A 16093-nucleotide genomic window follows, 5' to 3' on the forward strand; every position below is an offset into this window, starting at 1 on the left:
CGTTGTACTCAATATGTCTTTATTTTCCCATCATTAAAAGCCCTCTAGCTAGTGATAGTTAAGAAGCGTCTCACTGATCACCCCTTTCACTAATGACGACCGTTAATAATTAAAGGAAGGCCTGCTCAAACACAGGTCAGCTGCATCCTGAACAGATGTCAGGTCAACTGCAGAGTCTGGGAGACATCGATTAAATAATTACTTTTCCTTCCTTGCTGTGTTTCAGCACTCTCAAAGCATCTTAGATATACGAATCTAAATTTAATGAAAAAGATTATAAACACCTCTATACTAATTATCATTTTTTTTTATATTCCTCTTGTATAAACACAAAATGATTTAATAGAATTCATTATAAAACGTCAAATAGAAATGCACACATCTGTCGCCCGTCGGCATTCCCCGCGATATAAAAAGGGTGGAAACTCGACCACTAAACATTAGTACATCTTGCCTTCCCCTGTGATAGCACTCACAATGGCTAACATCAAGCTTCACTGCCAGCTCTGTGGAAAGAAGCTGTCCAACAACCACCTTTGCTTGCTGTGCTCAGGTTGCAACCAACACATTCCCTCAGCAAGGCTGCATTACCACCGTCAACAATGCATTCGAGGTAAGCTAATTCATACACGGTGAAATCTGAGTATTAAAGTATGGGTAGACATGAAAATTATTGAAAGATAGTTAAGACCTACAGCAGAATACGCCCGAAAGACGTCTGCCCATGCGGCAAATGATTAACCATATACTTAATTCCTTACAGCAGGTGCTGGAAAGGGGTCTAAAGGTTCTAAGATCGCCACTCACCGATCGTCACATACCACACCAGGCAAGTTCTCACAAAGACGGTTTGAGGAGTGAATGTTGTATAACCCCCTCCTCGCATTATTGTGTAATAACTGTGTTTATGTTATGTCTTGCAGGGAACCTACAGCAGGACCTTCCCATACAACAAGTCTCGACTCGCCCCCTCTCACCCCTACCCGGTCCGTCCAGGTCTATTACACCGCAACCGGGACCATCGCGGATTCTCTCGCCCCAACCCGGGCCGTCCAGGTCTATTACAGCACAACCGGAAATATCGCGTGCTCGTGTGAATAGAAAATATTATGAAAGTGACAGTGATGTTATTAGTGATAAAGAAGAAGAAGAAGATAATATTGTAGAGACGCCGCATATTATCTCCAGGGGGGAATTATTTCAAGGGGCAGCCGTAAGGCTCGGCTTCAGCATTCCTAACCAAGACCAGCCATCTCCGTCTGATTACCTGCGCAGAAATCAAGATTATTTTACAGATGTCTTACAAATTCACCGCTCCACACTCGGATGCCCTCCCCCTTCCACGAAATCATTTACAGGGTTTAATATTACCCTCTCCAAGATAGACTTCACTACCGGCAATGTCATGCATATTGAAAAAGATATCACACTGTGCAGTTATGCAATATCTAGCGAAGACGAGTGTAGAAGAGCTGTATGCGGATGGGCAGAGGAAGCAGAAGCTAAACTAGAAGAGTGGTTATCAGATGAGGGAAGCGGACTCGATCTTGAATCCATTAATGCTCACGACATTACGATATCACATCTTCTAGTTCCCCAAGCAATTGGACGACATGTGGCATATCCTGAAGATGTTCGAGGGGGTCATTATATCTTCAACCCAACAGGTAACACAGACTGTGTCATACGATCCCTCGCGGCCGGAAAATGGCTAGCAGCTGGACGCTCAAAAAATAATCTACACAGAGCAGTCAACACTCCGGCTAAATGTGCGCGCCTTATTAAACATGACGCGGAAAAACTCCCCACCAGCTGGGAAACATTGGGAGAATTAGAGAGAGACAATAGTCTCTCTATTTATGTCTATACCCTTGAAAAAACGAACATATTTCACGAAAAATATGCCATATTACAGGTGAGAAAAGGAAGAGAAGACATCAAGGAGCGACTGCGTCTTCACCTACTTCTTCTTAAAAATGAGCACGCCTGTCTAATAACAGACTTTAATAAGTACATGGACGTATTTACCATGAGAGGCAGGAACGTTCACAAGCACTTTTGTCGCACATGTTTCTCTTCGTTTCCCGATCAGAGATCAGCCGAATCTCACATGTTAGAATGTGAGATGCCAACAAAGATCACTTACCCGGTGCAGGGGAGTAAACTCGCCTTCGTGAATTATGGGAAAGCATTTGCACCATCACACATGTGTATCTACGACTTTGAAGCCTTCATGGACAAGACTGGTGGAGGGGAGAGATGTATAGCACAGCACAAAGCCTGTGCCTACAGCTATATCATAATAGACAGACAAGGTGAAGTAGTAGATAGTTTTCTATATCAGGGTGCCGACGCTGCCACGCACTTTGTTGAGAATCTGTCTAACAAATGGGCGGACATTGTAAAAAACATGCCTTATCATCCTCTCCACATGTCCAACGAAGATGAAGAAGCTTTTAAGAAGGCCGAAATGTGCGAAATGTGCAACCAAAAATTTCCCACACATCAACAAAAGCACAGACACCACGACCATACTAAAGATCGGATGAACTACATTGGTGCTTATTGCGCTCGCTGTAACCTCCAGATGAAAAATCATCGCACAGCTATCCCCTGTCTGGCTCATAATCACTCTTACGACCTCGGGCTCATTCTGAAAGAAATGCAAGTTAACACAAAAATCAAAATTCTTACGAAGCAAGGGCTTCGATATCACTCTGTGGAACTAAACAACCTGAAATTCCTCGATAGCTTAGCTTTTATGAACGCAAGCCTAAGCTCTCTCGCCAAAACTCATATTGAAAGCAGCCGCTCACTCAGGTATTCCAAGCATATCTTACGTCATTTGCCAGACGAAGCTCAGTCGCTGCTTCTAACGGGAAAGGGTATTTTTCCGTATGAGTACTTGGATGACCTGAAAAAGCTCGAAGAGACCAGCCTCCCCCCTATTGAAAAGTTTTATAGCTCCCTCACAGGTGAGACGGTTACGGAGGAGGAGTATGCTCATGCACTAAAAGTCTGGAATGCAGCCGGGTGTCGTACTTTAGGTGATTATTTAGAGTGCTACCTGAGGACTGATGTGGGTTTGCTAGCCGATGTGATTACAGAGTGGAGGTCTATGCTTGCTGAAAAGTACGATCTGGATATAGTTAACTATGTCAGTCTTCCCGGATATGCATACGATGCATTCCTAAAAATGACAAAAACAAACCTTGAGCTTATATCCGATCCAGAATTAGCCCGCAAAATTGAGCAATCTGTGAGAGGGGGACTGACAACATGTGTTCGCCCTCTCACGGTAGCAAAGAACTCCCTTGTTAATCCGCACCATGACCCACAAAAGGAAAGTAGCACCTACATACTTTACCTTGATTTCAACAGCTTGTATGCCACGGTAATGTCTGAGAAATTACCATACGGCAATATCCGGAAATTACCGCCCCGTGAAAAGTCCGAGTTCATTGCATCGGGGTTAACCAACCACGACGAAAGCGGTGATGTTGGGCACTGGGTAGTGGCTGATCTCAGAGTTCCACCCGAAGTTGCGAGGAAGACAGACGACTTGCCCCTCCTCATTCATCACATGAACATAAGAAATCAGGACATTTCCCCTTATAACAAACAACTTCTAGCATCGCAGAACAGGCGTTTACCACGCAAAAACCAAAAGCTTGTGGCTTCACATCTTCCGCAGAAGGACCACCTCATTTTACTGAAACATTTGCAGCTTTTAATTGACTTGGGGGTGGAGGTGGAGCGAGTAAGCGATGTGTACGAATTCTCCCAACGTGAATTTTTATCGCCTTTTATTCACGAAAATATTAAGGCGCGCAGGGAAGCCACCGATAAAGCACAACAGTTGTGCTTCAAGACGCTTTCAAACAGTGTCTTTGGGCGGTGTTTAATGAACCCTCTAAAAAGACTAGAACGTGCTAGTATGGTGTGCAATGCTTCTTCTTTTCTCAAAAAGATTCGAAGCCCATTCTTCAAAAGATTCATCCCCTTAGCTCCAAACAGAGTGATAACCATTTCAAGGGCAAAAACTGTTAGTATGGCTTATCCGCAGTATGTTGGATTTACCATCTTGGAGCTGGCTAAATTGAAATTGTATAACTTTTATTATAAAGTTTTAAAGACTCATTACGGAGATCGTGTGCAGCTCTGTTACTCCGACACCGACAGCTATATCCTCTCTGTGGAGACAGATGACATTTATAAAGAATTGTCCTTATCTCCTTTGAAAGAGTGGATAGACACTTCTAATTTTAGCCATGACCATCCATTATACAACCAGTCTGTCAAGGGCAAACTTGGATTATTAAAATCTGAAACAGGGGAGATTCCGATAAAAGAGGCAATTTGCCTAAAGCCCAAGACTTATTCCTTGCTCCTAAATAGCGATCAAACATCCGCGGGTGCAAAGGGAATTTGTCGGGCTGAGAAGAGGAGGCTAAAACACGACAATTTCCGTCGCATTCTTCATGAAAAAGAAGTGCATTTCTTTAAACAGGTGAGCATTACCAACGTTGGAGGTCAAATGATGACCACGCAAATGAAAAAGCGCGGGCTGTCATTATACGATGATAAACGTTGGTATGTAAATGCCTATAAATCGCTAGCATATGGTCATCCAGACATTAAACACCTTTCCGAGGCGGCAGAGAGCGAAGAGGGGGAGGAGGAAACGAGGGGAGAATTCGTGCGCGATGTGGCAACCGGCGCGAGCGAGAGCGAGAAGGAGGAGGGGGAGGGGGAGGAGGAGGAGGGGGAGGAGGAGGCCGAGACCGTGGTAACAACAACAATAACAACAACAGGAGAGGAAAGATTAAGCCATCTATGGAGAAAACGAGAGTATCTCCGCCACCTTCACTTTCCGTCTGTTGTACACAACAACTATAATAATAACATCAGGAGGCAACGATCTGGCAACCCAAGACCGCGAAAGCGCAGAAAAACACAAACTGGGAACCCCTTCATCGAGGAAGCAGAGGAAAATAGTGATGATGACTTTATTTAAAATGGCTATACTTAACACATGTACATAATATTTTCTGTATATTGTAGTCAATAAAATAGACGACGTCTAAAATTTAAGTGTCATTTTTATTTGTGTCCTTCAACATGTCGCACAGTACTCCATACTCCTGTTTTAAGGAGAACTTGCTGGATCTCTTTGCTCACCCCGCAAGAATAATAATTGCAGGAGTCACTAATTCGGGAAAGACGCATCTCGCCACAAAAATTGTTGTGCACTATCAGAAACAGTTTGATTGTATAATTGTATGCGGGAGTGAATCTCATCCGCTAGAAAAGGAAACCTCTTTATCTGACAAACTTATTGTTAACAAAGACATTATAGATCCCATCAATCATAAGACAAAACCGAATGACCGCATATTATATATACTGGATGATTGCTTTATAGAAGCGGCTAATAATGACATTGTAAGTAATATCTTTACAAAGGGACGACACGAAAACATATCTGTTGTACTCCTCGTTCAAAATGTATTTATGAAAGGGAAGCACAGCCGCAACATTTCACTAAATACCTCTCATTTTATTTTGCTAAAACAGAGAGATCTCGGACAGTTAGAATGCCTCGGTAGGCAGTTATATGGCAAGAGTGAAGCCAAGCGGTTTTTGGAGTTATATAAAAAGGTTGTTCTCTCGAAATCTCGCGGTTATTTACTCATAGACCTCGGTTGTGAAACTCCAGATAAACTGCAGTTTCGCAGTAATATCCTCTGTGAATATTTTCCACATCAGCTTGTCTACCAATGGTGATCACCGACAGAACCATGCAAGTTCTAAAGGACTTGTATGAAGACTATACAAAGCCCCACAGCTTAGGTGGAATACAAGCGCTGTTAGACGCCGCTCGCACGCAATTAGGAAAGGATAATATTACACAATCGGATGTGAAAAATGCTTTGTCATCACAGCGTGTGTATACTCTTCACAGACATACTCGCAAAAAATTCCCGCGTCGCCAAACAATGGCTATAGGACCTCGCAAAATCTTAACGTGTGATCTGGCAGACATGCGAAACTTATCAAGACAAAACGATAAAACCAACTATTTGCTCGTGTGTGTAGATGTGTTTAGTCGTTATATGCAAGTAAGACCCTTAAAGAGTAAAAACAAGACGGAGGTTGCGAGCGCACTAAAATCGGTGTTAAATACTGAGGATGCTAAAGGTTTAACTCACCTCTTCACCGATGCAGGGCGAGAGTTTGTAAATAATACAGTGAACGGCTTACTGCGCGAACATAAGATGCAGTGGTATACCACGCATTCGAAGGAAATAAAGGCTAGCATTGCAGAGAGACACATCAGAACCCTCAAGGAACGCATATATAAATATTTAACCTTAAAAGATACGCTGAGGTATATCGACGTTCTCCCGGATATTGTTTTAGCCTATAATGAGCGCGCGCACGCGGGTTTGAAAGGCGCCGCGCCACTGGACGTGCACCGCCATTACACGCGGGCGCAGTGTCAACGTCTCTTTCGACAAATGTATGCTCGTTCATTGAATGTGCATATAAAAAAGGACCTATCGCATGCTAGCAATCAGAATATAAAGGTTGGGGACACTGTGCGCATCGCAGCGCGCTCTCGTACCGACGCATTTCGCAAGGGATATGAAATACAAAATACGGAGGAGATATTTAAAATTCGACAGATTGACAATCGTCAGAACATAGTCGGGTATTATCTGGAAGATTTAAGCGGTGAAGAAGTCCAAGGTTTGTTTTATCGAGAGGAGCTCGTCCCGACATCACTGCCAAGTGTTTACCCGTACAAGATCCTGTCATCGAGGTGGAACAGAAATAAAAAGCAGAGAGAATATCTTGTTCGCTGGATTGGATATCCCGACAAATTCAATTCATACATTACGATTGATGACATGCAGCCTGCACCATGACAAGGCAGCCCCTCACACCTCGATTTGTTGATGTGCTATCGTTTATCTGTTCACTAAAGCCAAAACGACGTTCCGGCTTTATATTACAGCTGGATAAACAGCAGATCAATTGCATTGCCGAAGTTTTTTCAAATTTCTTAAGGAAAAACTTAACCACGGAAAAAAGTATTATTAAGAAATTGAAACGATATCGGCAAGCTATCAAGGAAGTGTCTCTGAAGAAAACGTCTCTTAAAAAGAAGAAAAAAATTCTCTCATCTCGCACCGGGGGAAATATTTTATCCATTCTACTCCCGCTTGCTGTAAATGCATTTACATCTTTAATTTGATTAGAAATATGAAAGAGTATTGTCTTGTTCCAAAGTCCACGGTCGACCGACATCTGACCCACCTGGTCTCTGACCTCACCTCGAACGGTAATGATACTAACAAGATTAATGATGGTGTCAACAAGAACATATTAGAATCGCCTCCGGATATCACCATGGCAGCTAAAAATACCGCAATAAATGGGGGGCACGCGAACGACAGCTGTCATAGCGGCGGCGGGTGCAGCGAGCGAGGCGGACGCGGCGGGCGCGGCGGGTGCGAGCGCACGCGTTGTCGCGATGTCTGCGCGGGAAATAGACGCGGGGGCGGGCTCGTGCGCTCGCTCATTATCCCGCGCTCTACTTTTCGCAAGAAAATAAACAAAAAGAATGTGAGAAAATGCAGGCGTTCCGCCGCTAATGAGGCAATGACAGTACCCCTTCCCTCTGCAGCTCTGCAAAGGCTTGAAAAAGCAATCCCTGACAACAATCAGAATACACCGATAAACCCCTCATTAGAACACTTGGTAGGAATTTTCTTCAAAACAAATCAGCAAGATTATGCAAAATCTCTCTTGGAATTTTACCGTAAGCAGTCTTTAATTCGGTGGGACGAATTAGGTCAGATACAATCTCCTATAACAGGGTTAAATATACTCGATGTTATCAAGTATTTTGCATCCTCATCATCGCACTCGTTTTCTGTAAAAGAAAAGGAACTTTTGAAAATATTACATAACTTTGCGCCATTACCATATGATTATATGCGCAGTCCGGCAGCTAGGCGGTATCTCACAGGTGTTCATAAGGCAGGTGGGAATGTAAAAGTTAAGCCAATGTCCGCCCTTATGTCTGCACAGAGTAAGATGCGTTGGAACCCCTATTAACGGCCTCGAGAGAGGATAAAACCGGCGATTCTATAATCAGAAGCGTGTGTATGTAAGACGCAATAACAACATAAACATGAGTGAGAACGGAGAACTCTTCAGCAACGCGTCCTCGCGCGCGAGCACAAGCAGTGCGTCCAACAACAGCAACACCAGCAGCGACGATGAAGAAAATGTATCATTCAAAGTTCTAGGTGGTGAGCTTCGAAGAGAGGTGATAAAATTTTATCGAGCTCAGTACAAACACGATATTGTTGTGTCATTGTGGGAGACATACCGAGCCTTTCTTGCAAACCACTCTGAACAAGTCTACCAACAAGAAGTTGATGATGCTGTAGAAAATTTAAAGCATGCCCCGCAGGAAGAAGCATTACGCACGATTTCAAAATATCGCAGACTCGCCAGTTTATACAATCAACAGTCTATTGCCTTTGAAATGGGCTATCGATTGTGTACAAAGCTGCGCAGATGATTGTAACGCATTAAGTGGGCGGGGTGCTGGCATGCATGAGCGAGTAACGACAGGACACTATGGGTATAAAGCAAGGATACGAGCGGTGATGAGTTATACTACTGCCTCGATTGTGCAAGAAGATGGCCGAGGAAGTGTCTCCACGTCAGCGCCCTGCTACTGTTGTTGCCGTTCCTCAATTTGTCAGGCGCTACAGAGAGATGATTAATGAAGAGATGGAGGAAGAAGAACGACCGCTAATGGAAGCCCCCTCTGTCAGTGCGAGGTCACCTCGCGAGGATTATCTCCCGAATTATCTATACCCCCTGTTGATTAGAAAAGGAGGTATTCTCCAGCATGAGCTGTGTAAAGACACCGCCGTATGCGTCATTGCTAATGCATGTGGAAAGACTGCTTACGCTACATCGGGCATATTGGAAAAAGAATATGCATATGCTGATTACTACAGATCAAAAAGGCGGTTATTTTCTACCTCAAGGGCTATTGTAGCTGACAGATGTGCTACCGGGGTCGTTAGTGTGAAACAGGGAGATGGGCCTGTAATTATCTATCTCGTTGCCCACTTTGGTCCCGGGAGAGCCCTGGAAAATAATGAAATTGCCATGAAACAATTAAAGTCGAGTATGGATAGACATTATGTTGATGGATTGGCGTGTGACGGATCGGAAAACCGACTAAGAAATTTGGGTGAATGTCTCGATTCATTGTTTAATCAGCTTCAAGAGTTGAATATTGGGGAGATCTTATTTCCAGTTGAAGTGGAAGGAGGCAGTTGGAGCCATGCATACATTGAGCTTTTACAAGACTTTGCAGCGCGGTGTATGCCTTTGAAGATATCTGTTTCGCTGCTGTGCGCGAGTCCTCTCCTTTTGCCTGAGCCGAACATTAGAAACAAACGACCCAGGTATAATGAAGATGATGCGGAGGATGGTGAAATTACCTGCGAACAGCGGCGGACATCGAAGCTACCGAGGCAGCTGGAAAATGATCATTAATATCTCATGTTCTCCAGTAGCATTTGTACTTGTTTGATTTATATATATATATGATATCTTTAATAAAATAAGGTTATGAATTACTCCTTAAGTCTTATTATCCTTTACATCTTTGTTATAAAGGGTGAAATTATTGATGCAACTCTCAGTCTGTCATCAACTTCCACCATGGAGACTGACAATCAGTACATATACATTACCAGTACTGCATCGAAAGATGTTTTCCCGCACAACACTTCTTATGCGTTTGAAAACGTCATTTCGCCGCTAATGTTGGATCCTTCCATGGATTATGAGGTGGCGCTGGTTAATTTTTTGCATCCCAAAAATTACTACAGCATCATAGCAAATGATAATGATTTTAGTATTCAGTTTATTAGTGTTTGTGATAACAGTGCTCACCCAATTATGATTGACATGTTTAAGTACGTCCCGAAATTTAGCATGCTAGGTCATGCGAGAGAACCAAAAATTATGATAGATATGATTAATAAAGATATAACGGAACAAATTGCGCCGATATTAGGCGTGGATGCAATTCAAAAATATATGCCACAGGGGAGACTTCTTATCTATGACTGGGAAACAGAGCGCGTTCGCGTAGAAATTATCGTTCACGCGGTTGGCGATGGGAGGGAAGCACGCTGTCATCCCGATATGGCTGTTCGCTTCTCGCCTCGTCTGGCGCACATATTAGGGTTTAGCGAAAAAAAAATATATCGCTATTATGTACCTCGCACAGTGTCTGTTGATTATAAATGGTTATTATATAATCAGAATGTAAGTATGAGGCCTCCGAGAAACGATGGCGGTGTGGACTTTATTTATGTGTATTCAGACATTGTTGTTCCTTGTCGATTTGCAGGACAGCAGGTAAACATCTTAGACGCATTTGCTTTGCAAGGTTCGAGTACAAAGGGGTATACACCCACGCTTTATAAACAGCTCTTAAATAAGACATTAAATTCTGTGGGGGTGCGCATTACAGATCAGAATGGTTATCCAATAGTTTTCGAGGAAGGACGTTCTATTACGCTTATATTGCACATAAGATCTCGGTAAAGGCTGCCCGTATATAAAGACAGCACATGCATATCTTTGCTTATTTTACATTAGAACGTCGTCCTGGTGTGTTTGCTTTATGCATATCGAAGATAGACACCATTTTGATTTCCGCCATGTATGTAAGAGCGCCCTTTGTCCCCCCCACCACCGAGGAATTCATGGTAATATTTGAACAACCGGAATCGCAGATTAAACAGTTTCGAGGAGGGGGCGTGGGGGACATTAGCGTATATAAGTCTTATGACCATTACAGAAGAGGCGCCGGATTATTATCTTTTCTCGGAAATATTGGCAAGAGATTAATTCCATTTGTTTCTAAGCTTGTTAAACCAGCATTACTCGATTTTGGATCTGGTGTTATTGATGATATGAGACAGGGGAATACTAACTTGAGGTCTTCTATGAAAAAGAGAGGAGTGGAGGCTGTCAAACACATTGGCGCGAGAGCAATGAGAGGGGGAGGAGGAGGGGTGCGTAGAAAACGAAAAAGAGTGAAAAGATTAACGATCCGACCAAGTTGTTCAGCCTATAAAAAAGATGTTTTTTCTTTGGCTTAGTCAGTTACGGTCTCGCCTTGTCGCTGTGCGCAATAATAATATAGAGATACAGATTGTGATATTATTATTGTTATTGTTATTCATATTATCAATCATGAATCAGTACAAGACGCCATTGTCGTCTTATGTGGCCGGGGTAAGCGATATGTTTCCCAGGTCGAATAGGCTACGTATGGTTGAATCAGGGATTGAAGACAGATGTGAAGTCGACGTCCTGCCTTTTAATGCAGGGATAAATGGGTCTGTTACAGATAATTATGCAGAATTTAGATGGCCCGCCGGGCAGAATTGTTATATCGACCTGTCAAGATTGGTTCTGGAGATTAAGGGTAATCTGAAGAAAGGAGATGGCACCTCGCTGGGTGAAGCTGATCATGCTGTGTTGTGCAACTCTGCTATGCACTCGCTAATTAAATCTGTATCGGTTTATTTTAACGGTCAACAAGTAGAACAAAATCCTCTGTATAACTTTTCGTCCTATGTTCGCTTAGAAACGGGTATGTCTCCTTCGCTGAAAAAAACTTTAGGAAGAAATATGTATTATTATGATAGTTCTAGCATACCGAGGACCTACAATAAAGAAATATTTACGAATGCTAGCACGCAAGAGAAATCTGCTATGAGCGAGGTTAAGACTCACGGATTTCATTTTATGGCTCCGTTATTGTTAGATATAGCATCAATGGATATGTATCTTTTAGACAATGTGTCTATGAGAATACGACTGGAATTTGCCTCTGACAAGTTTGTTATTAACGCCGAACCGGAAGCGAGTAGTTCGAATCCTAAGGTGGAGATAGAAACTTGTAAATTGCATTTAACCACACTAAAACCCCGGGATTCAGCAAGGGAGGCTCTTAACAAATCTTTGCTTCGTAGTCCTCTTAGCTATATATTCAATAAAACGCTATACAAAACTTATGTCATGGCAAGTAACCAAACCCAGCTGAGCATTGATATGCCCTGGGGATCAACGATTCCCGAAAAGTTAGCTCTTTTTATGGTGGACATGAAAGCATATGCAGGAAATTACAGCGAAAATCCATTGCACTTTGGTCATAATCATTTGAGCAAGCTTTCGGTTATTGTTAATAACAACTCTGTGTACAATATAAGTACGAGTTTTCCGAGTCGTTGCTCAGATTTGTATTATCACTCGCTGAATGCGTTGGGGTTGGAAAAAGAACATTCACTCGACAGAGATGGATTTGTGAATGGAAAAATGGTAGCAGTTTTGGATTTGCAACCAGAAAAGCTACAAGACGCAATTGCTATTGAAAACTCTGGAAGCCTTAGGATTGCCGTTGAATTGTCACAACCTCACGACTCGAACATTGTTTTATTTTTGGTAGGCGATACACAGGGTGTGATGTATGTTGATAGTGATCGAAGGGTAGTTACAGATATTCGCGCATAATGAATTGTGGTGAGGTTGCAGACGTTTGTAGACAGTTTCTCAGAGGTGGATATGTGTTGCGAGGGTGTTTCTTGGCCGATCAACTGCCCATTAGAAAAGATCGTACAACATATAATGAATTTTTTGTGGTTAACATACTTACCTCTCGGCACAGACCAACATTAATGGGTCATTATGTATTAGTAGTTGTTGGGAAATATTGTATTGCCTACTTTGATTCCTACGGAATCAAGCCTCATATTTATTCTCCTTGGTTGCAAAGATTTATCGACCAGTATTATGATAAGAGCTTCCTTGACATTGGTAGACATTTGCAAAGCATTGATAGTTTAACATGCGGTGCCTATGCGATCTTTATCATGTACCATATTAATTTGCATGGAATAGATTATATTGTTAATTTTCTGCGCTTTTATTTTTCACAGAATGATTTTAGATATAATGACAGAAAAGTTATTAGATTTTTGTATAGAAACTTTAAAATGCCTCGGTGTGAAAGGTTGTTTTGTAACGAATCACTCAGTAAAAAGGAATGTGAGCGAATGTTTTGCGGAATAGGTAATTAAGTACAGACCTCACCCCTTCACCCCTCCCCCTCGTGTTTTAAGAGGTTGGGATTGGTGGGATGGTCTGCTGGTTCTCAGATCTTGTCGTATAAAAGGCGTTCGATTCTGAAGGGTGATACAGTGTTTTTCTTAAGCATACCAAGATGAACTCAACCTTTATGAAGAACACCTCGCTGCCAGGTAAAACATTTCTTTGTTTTTCTCGTAAAAACTCGGTGTTTGACTTGTATTATAACTATGAACATTTTTTGATATTTTGTGTTGTTTTTTAGATGTTGAAGGGTAATTCATTGGTGTTTTTTATTTGCAGGTGTTGCTGTTGGAAGTACAATAGCAATTTTTCATTGGGATGGGTCTGCTAACGAATACACCTTTTACAAAGGTGAGTCTCTGAAAACTTGAACTTTTTTAACTTTATCAGATATATGTATTTTCATTTGTGTACTGTTGCCATTGTAAATCTCGATGTGTTAATATGTTTCTCTGTTGTAGTCATTGCAAATCCTAGTGTGTTCATGTGTTACTTTCTGTTGCAGCTTTTGAGGATGGTGCCGATGCATGCGTCATTGTTTTACATAAGCAGAGTGTGCGGTCGCAGTCGGTATTATCCCCGAGAAAAAGAAGAAGAGTCTCTCCAGTGGAAGCCAGCACCTCCGGGACGACAGCGGAGAGAGCTGACACTTTCGCGGAACCGAAGGAGGCAGCAGACGCGTCATTACCCATGTGTCACTGTGTGACGTCTTGTTGTATATCGCCTGTGTGGGATGAACCCTCACCTTCCAGCCCTCAAGATGCCGCTTTCGGGGAACCTGAAGAGAACCGCGATGTGTCACCCTCTTACATGTCGCCTGCGAGGGTCGAGTCCTGCTCTCGCGTTATTTTGCCTGCTGTGAGCCCTACGTCGCCTGCATACCGTCCCACGGGAAATAGCGAAGCTATTCCGTTTGTGGACATTTCAAGCGATGAGGACGATGAAGAGATTGGGTTGGTTGCGGAAAGATTTTCCCCTCCTGCATCGCCGTCTATTTCAGATGAGATCCCACTCATAGAAATTTCAAGTGGTGATTCCATTCAAATTATATCCCCCTGCCCGTCGCCTCCTCTGAATTTTGGCCTTACGCAAAATATGCCTGATGAGGACATAAATCTGTCGCAAGCGATAGATCTGTCCTTCTGGGGGCCTTCATAGAACAATGTATGTGTGTGTGTTACACTATTTTTTTTTTTTTTTTGAAAATGTATTATTAATATTCTTTGTATGTTAATAAAAATAAAGACATATTGAGTACAACGAATTTTATACTCCTTTCCGCTGAACTCTATACTTATAAACGAGGTGCTTTTCGATTGTGGGGAACAAACTGTGAATATCTGATTAATTAGTGTCTGTGCCTGACTTCTGAGGGGATAACTTTATTATTGAGATGTTTTAAGACAATGTAGGCCATCCCACATGTTCAAACATGACGAATAGATGCTGTTATTGATTTCGCTGACCTGACTCACATCGGTAATGGCTTAATTTTGCGCGTGACCTGGAGGGCGGTGGGAATGAAGGGGTGGGGGACTTGGGTGGTTGGGGGACACCTGTTTGGTGTGCGTATTATTCCCCATTAGCCACGGTTATTGATTTCCCGTAATCAATTATGATAATTACTTCCGGAAGTCATTAGGTCACTTCCTGTTATGACACGTCAGGTATGTGCATAGCGGGATAAGAGGGTAGTCATAGGGTGAGGCTGGTGAGTCCAAGGTGTTTTTGGGTGAGGGGGTTGGGGTGGTGGAACCTGTGACACCTGCTCTTAGGATGATAGTTTGACCTGCGGCAGCAGGATCCATGTTTGTTTGTTGTTCCTCTTCTTCCTCTTCTTCTTCTTCTTCTTCTTCTTCTTCCTCTTTCTCGTATTCTCCTTATTATTATTATTATTATTATTGTTGTTTTGGAGAGGAAAGGAATGGGGGGGGCACCCCTTCAGGTGTGCGTGTTCTCCATCATTAGTTACGGCTATTGATTCCCGTATCGATTACGGTAATTACTTCCGGAAGTCATTAGGGCACTTCCTGTTATGACACGTTAGGTACATAGGGGGGGACCCATGGGGGTGAGGCTGCTGTGTCCAAGGTGTTTTTGGGTGAGGGGTTGGGGTATTGGAACCTGTGACACCTGCTCTTAGGATGATAGTTTGACCTGCGGCAACAGGATCCATGTTTGTTTGTTGTTCCTCTTCTTCTTCTTCTTCCTCTTCTTCTTCTTCCTCTTTCTCGTATTCTCATTATTATTATTGTTGTTTTGGAGAGGAAAGGGAGGGGGGGCACCCCTTCAGGTGTGCGTGTTCTCCATCATTAGTCAAGGTTACTGATTTCCCGTAATCGATTACGGTAATTACTTCCGGAAGTCATTAGGTCACTTCCTGTTATGACACGTTAGGTACATAGGGGGGGACCCATGGGGGTGAGGCTATTCTGTCCATACAAGAACTACTTATATATATATATATATATATATATATATGTGTGTGTGTGTGTGTGTGTGTGTGTGTGTGTGTGTGTGTGTATGAGCATGTCTTAACAAACGTATGTATGTGTGGGGTTGATGGATGGGCGAATGAAGGATGGACGGAGGCCTGTGCGCGCCCCCAAGGCCGCCTGCACGCGCGTGCACTCGAGGCCGCGCCGCCGGGCCTCCTCCCGCGGCGCCTCATTATCATCCAGAGAAGCCGGCGCTGCAGCCGCTTATCGGCGCCGATCGGCCGCGCGCCGGAGCCGTGAATCCCGCATCGGAATTCCGATATCCGAATGGGAAAAATTTTCGCCGAGAGAGAAAGAGGAAAAAAAGGAAAAAAAAAGAGGAAAAAATACGCTTAAAAGGAACGCCGCATCTGGGTCCGCCATTG

General features: G+C 43.1%; 3 protein-coding genes across 3 annotated transcripts in view; all 3 read left to right on the forward strand.

Annotated features, from left to right (window-relative positions):
* LOC113823392 (uncharacterized) overlaps positions 1-5134 on the forward strand; it is a 5755-nt gene extending 621 nt beyond the window's left edge. Inside the window, exons 1-3 of the mRNA XM_070140715.1 lie at positions 1-613; positions 764-829; positions 924-5134. The exon at positions 1-613 is cut by the window's left edge and continues 621 nt beyond it. Coding sequence (XP_069996816.1) covers positions 478-613; positions 764-829; positions 924-5017 — 4296 coding nt within the window. The 5' untranslated portion in view covers positions 1-477 and the 3' untranslated portion in view covers positions 5018-5134. The remainder of the gene's footprint in view (positions 614-763; positions 830-923) is intronic.
* A 667-nt stretch (positions 5135-5801) lies between these two features.
* Positions 5802-6932, forward strand: LOC113802891 (uncharacterized). The gene has a single exon (XM_070140468.1). The coding sequence runs from the start codon at positions 5802-5804 to the stop codon at positions 6930-6932; it is 1131 nt and encodes a 376-aa protein (XP_069996569.1).
* A 1746-nt stretch (positions 6933-8678) lies between these two features.
* LOC138866890 (uncharacterized) lies at positions 8679-13869 on the forward strand. Its single transcript, XM_070140716.1, has 2 exons — positions 8679-13581; positions 13736-13869. Exon 1 carries the CDS (start codon positions 11197-11199, stop codon positions 12631-12633), a length of 1437 nt encoding a protein of 478 aa, XP_069996817.1. The 5' UTR covers positions 8679-11196; the 3' UTR covers positions 12634-13581; positions 13736-13869.
* The last annotated feature ends 2224 nt before the right edge of the window (positions 13870-16093 follow it).

This window comes from Penaeus vannamei, chromosome 27, assembly GCF_042767895.1.
Source record: "Penaeus vannamei isolate JL-2024 chromosome 27, ASM4276789v1, whole genome shotgun sequence".
Classification (NCBI taxonomy): domain Eukaryota; kingdom Metazoa; phylum Arthropoda; class Malacostraca; order Decapoda; family Penaeidae; genus Penaeus; species Penaeus vannamei.